This window comes from Enoplosus armatus, chromosome 14 (genome assembly GCF_043641665.1).
Source record: "Enoplosus armatus isolate fEnoArm2 chromosome 14, fEnoArm2.hap1, whole genome shotgun sequence".
NCBI lineage: Eukaryota > Metazoa > Chordata > Actinopteri > Centrarchiformes > Enoplosidae > Enoplosus > Enoplosus armatus.
The window spans coordinates 17,679,347-17,683,920 of record NC_092193.1 but is presented as its reverse complement, the minus strand read 5'-3'; the positions used below and the strand labels follow the sequence as shown (position 1 = coordinate 17,683,920).

General features: G+C 43.4%; 1 protein-coding gene across 1 annotated transcript; it reads left to right on the top strand.

Annotated features, from left to right (window-relative positions):
* The first annotated feature begins 3,617 nt into the window (after positions 1 to 3,617).
* Positions 3,618 to 4,325, top strand: tmem125b (transmembrane protein 125b). Its single transcript, XM_070919664.1, has one exon. It carries the CDS (start codon positions 3,618 to 3,620, stop codon positions 4,323 to 4,325), a length of 708 nt encoding a protein of 235 aa, XP_070775765.1.
* The last annotated feature ends 249 nt before the right edge of the window (positions 4,326 to 4,574 follow it).

Here is a 4,574-nt window from a genome sequence, read left to right as displayed (position 1 = left end):
ATTACGGTAAATGGGACAAGTTGCATTTACGACTATATATAGTGCAGTCTCTAAGTATTTTCTGTTGATGTGGCTCTATACTCAGTATATACGATTTAAAATGTTAAAAGGTTAAGGAGGTTTGAGGGTGCAGTGTAGGAATCATAGCCCTTTTTAACAAAATAGTCCTACTTTTTAGGCCGTAGACGATTCTACAGTGATAGTGAATTCAAAAACGGGTCCAAACATATATGGACTGCACTATATATATCTTGCCGAAATTGTAGCCGCCTTAACTAATAATAAATAAACAATCAATAAACAGCAGAATGATATATTTTATGCTCAGGAATATATAATATGTAATTTAATCCCATATCAATTTTCTACATCCAGTTTTGTCTGAGCCAATGAACCAGGCAAACGAACAGGCAATGCTATCACAAGGCGAACAAACAGATAAACATACACATTTACCAGAAAGATGCCAAATGCATAATAACCTGGCACAATCATTTCTTCAAATATTGATGCATTTCATTACTGGGCTAATATGTTAGGGCTTTAACTTATTCATAACAAATAGACACTGTATTTTGTATCATGGTGAAAACAAGACTAAAAGCCCAGTCATCTAGCAACTGTGTCCACTTGATGATGCGGCAAAGGCTAGTACAAGGTTGAGTGACAATAACTAATAATAGTAATCAATAATAAGAGTAATTATTATAGACTAATATGGCCTGCCTTATTCTTTGGATTCACAGATTTTCTTAATTATTACAGCAACCGGCCCCCTGACTTAATTGACCAGAAGCTGTCAAGCAAACTCCTGTTTGTCTGTCAGCACTCAATTGTTATTGTAATAAATGATGTCATTGCTGGTGTAAGATCAGGCTCCTACGCAGGAAATTCATATATTTCATACAGATTTAGATATGTCCATGACACAAAGGCATAAAGTAGTATCATAATTATTCGTGAGTCAGTCCAGGGGATTCTTTTACCATTCAAATGAAACTGTCCGGATGAAATAATAGCATGTAGAAATCCTTCTCCAGTCATGAAATCATAAAATGTGTTGTAACACTGATAATAATTAGATAGAGAGGCAGCCATTACGTCAACATCTCTGATCTATGTCGAGGACCCACTGCAGGTAGAGGGCACAGTATTAGCACTTTGTACAAACCAAAGACATACAGTAGCATACTGTATTAGCATACTGTTATTGTAAGTCCAATAACATCCATCCATCTACCCACCCTTCCAATCCACCATTGGTTCATAAATGTTATCCTTTTGTCTCCTTTCTTTTCCTCATGATAACAAAGTAAACATGTAGGTATGCTTTTGTTGAAGATCACAATTTGACATTTGACTTCAGTTGATACTCAAAGGCTCAAAGATTCAAAGGCTGACCTGCACAGTTTGTGATATTGTCCAATAGAGGGGGGTGCACGTTGAGCTCCTGTTGCACTCCTTCAGTCAGGAGGCCTTCCCTGGCTTGTCCCTTTGTATTTGCAAAATAGTGAAAGTACTCCGGGGAGGCTCAGCATCAGCTCTTCACCACTGTTGAAAAGTGATTGATCTATCATTCAGACATAGCTAGATGGCTCAGTCACCAGCACTGTACAACAGTATGCCACTGAGTGTCTTCATTGTCATTTCCTGTCTCTTGTAACTCACAGTGTTGGACCTCCACAAGGAGTTTCAGATGGAGGCATATATGGTGGCTCTGCATCTGTCTTTTTCTTTCTCTGTTTGACTTTAACTGGAAATTACAAATCAATTTGCTCATTTGAATCAGTTTGTTCATTGTTCCTAAGCTAAGCAAACACATCCGTGTGTTACATTTAACTTATCAGAAAGTGATCATTCGTAACTCTGTGATGTTATGGCACTGATTTACTGTAGTAGGAAGTTCACCCTGTTGATGGTCTGCACTCTCATTCAGCTCAGTATAAAACTAGGTATATACAAGCACTATTTATAGATTTACAGGAATAGCTGTGGGTGTGGCTTTTGAGGTCTTTCAGTAAGCTTTTAACTGGAAAGTAACACACAATATCACAGCTGAGCTGACAGATGCTGTCAGTCACACGTGAGGGGAGCTCTACTGCTAAAAGCCACAGATTTGTTCAGGTACAACAATGATTCATCACACTCTGCATGAGGATTAGGTGTTAGATTTGTTCATACGTGTGCTGAACACTTCTACGCCACCGCCCCCCCAAATAGTACTTTAAGCCACGTTTCATGTACATCCTCTCAAAATTATTTTAGTCTGAAGACCCAAGACAGAAAAAGAGTGTTTTAAAAATGTAAATGTTATTCAATCAGACAAATATGTGTAGTTAAACACATGATGCACATACAGTGCACATGCTGCTGTCAGACCTTTCTTACTGCAAAGCACAGGTGTAACATATAACATTAATGATGCTGCATTCCATGAAGATTTATTAGCTTCAAAACAAAGCCAAAAAAGTTGTACTCGCTTCTCAGAAGCTAGTCTAGTGCTAAGAAAGTGTATTTCCAAAAATGTCAAACTAATCCTTTTTTAAGGCAAAATGTTTTGATGAAATGTTTTCAGTCATGGCAGGAAGAGACAGATCAGCTGGCCTTGGTCGCTGAGGAGAGGCAGCATTCACTGAGGTCTAAGAGGCTCAACATAGTGTGTGAATGACGCCATCCTTTGGATCACAGAAACACCATTATCAGTACACACTGACATCACTCAGCCCTCCACAGCAGCAACGCAAAACCCCTCCATGGCTCACACACACTCCCACCCGCCTCCTGCAGCACAGTCATTGTGTTCGCTGGACAGCCCATTGTCTGTGTGGGGGCACGGTGGACAATGTCGCCAATCTCTGTCCAAGCCATGATCCAACACGGCCATTGTGACCTGTCTTTTCCCACTTCACCAGACAAGATGGTGTTCCCGTGTGATGAGAGTAGGGGGGGGGGGTTCTCTGTTCTGCCAGGCACTGGGGTAGAGATGATCAATCTGTGACGATAGTACAGTCACTGTGGTGATCATGAGCAGACATGTGGACGGGCTACGTACACAACACCCTGCCAGGATGTCAACATCATCATCACTTCTCTACGTACAGGGAGTATTACATAGTGGAAGTCTCTTCTTCTTCTATGGTTGGGTTCTTGCTAATTTTCTGCCTCCAGCATGAAGTCAGGATACTTCTACCGTCTTCAGTGAGAGAGAGTTTCATCCCTGAAAGCAGCTTGGGCAAATTAAACTTACAGTTTAAGCATTGGAAACTATTCCTTGAAGCTGGCTTATTTTGATGTGAAGCTTCTCATCTACGGAATGAAACTACAAGACCAAACAACTGTAGGATCTTCCAAACTAACTTGTGTAATGCTTTGACGGATGGACAGCAACACGTGACACTCATCTAACACCAGGTGAGTAACTGTTTTATCAGAAGTTAAGATGAAGCACAGGATGTTTCTGCTGATAATCGAGTTTGCATAGTTGGTGTGGTAAAAGTAACTTTTAAAATAATCTTGGTAAAGATTAGTTTGAATCCCATTTTATTCTAATTCTGCACACTTTTACAAGGTGTCAATCTGTTTTTTGGCTGCCCGAGCTGTGATAACTGCCCCCTGCCATGCCTGAGATGCAGACCTTCTACCAGCCCCACCACACCATCCGTCACCCCCCAGGTCTCTACCTGGACCGCACCCTGATGCAGCGACGTGTCCTGGAGGATCAAGTGGAGCTGTGGTGGTTCGGAGAGCCACGCCAATCCCTGCTGTGCTACTGTGCCTCGGTGGCCCTCATACTGGGGCTGGGCCTCAGTGGCGTGAGCCTCCTCTCCACCACCACCAGCCTGTCTGGGGAGTGGCGCCTCGGGGTGGGCACTACGCTCTGCCTCTTAGCCCTGGCTGTTCTGCTCAAGCAGCTTCTCAGCTCTGCCATCCAGGACATGAACTGTGTGCACAGTCGGCGTCGGATCAACCAGCTCAAGAGCGGCGGCAGGGCTGACCCGGCACTCATCTTAGCTGTGGGGCTGGCAGTGATGCTCTGCGGGACGGTGCTTCTATGTGTGGCCACAATCCGCAGCCAAGGTCACGACAGCAAGGAAATGTTGGTGTCTAGTCTGGTGCTGATGGCAGCTGGGGCCGGCATGGCCCTAGCTGTAGTGGGCTACAGCGTGCTCATCTACCTTAAAAGAAGAAGGGAGCAGAGGAGGAGGATGAGAATGAGCAGACTGAGGAGGCTGGGGAGTCGAGCTGTCAGGGTGTTCAGTGTCTCAGGAGGACAGATGAGTCAGGCCAGGAGAGAGACAACCTCCAGCAGGACCAGCCTGATCTGAATGTACTAAAAGGGGCAAAATCTCTCTGAGAAAAGGGATCAAGGATCAAAGGAAAGATTAGATGAAATGTGTCTTGATGTACAAAAAGGAAAACGAAGAGATTCATTTAGGAGAGCATCAGCCCCCTTAGGCTTGGACTTCACAGCTGTTGGGCCATCTTTCCAGTCTTTTCGTTACCATCAGCATAACACTGACTACTGTTGAACATCATCAAAAGCAACAATGGCTCAATAATCTGATGGACACACT

Bases quoted from the DNA above. Each gene is read 5' to 3' on its own strand.
- tmem125b (XM_070919664.1), top strand. From the start codon at position 3,618: ATGCCTGAGATGCAGACCTTCTACCAGCCCCACCACACCATCCGTCAC.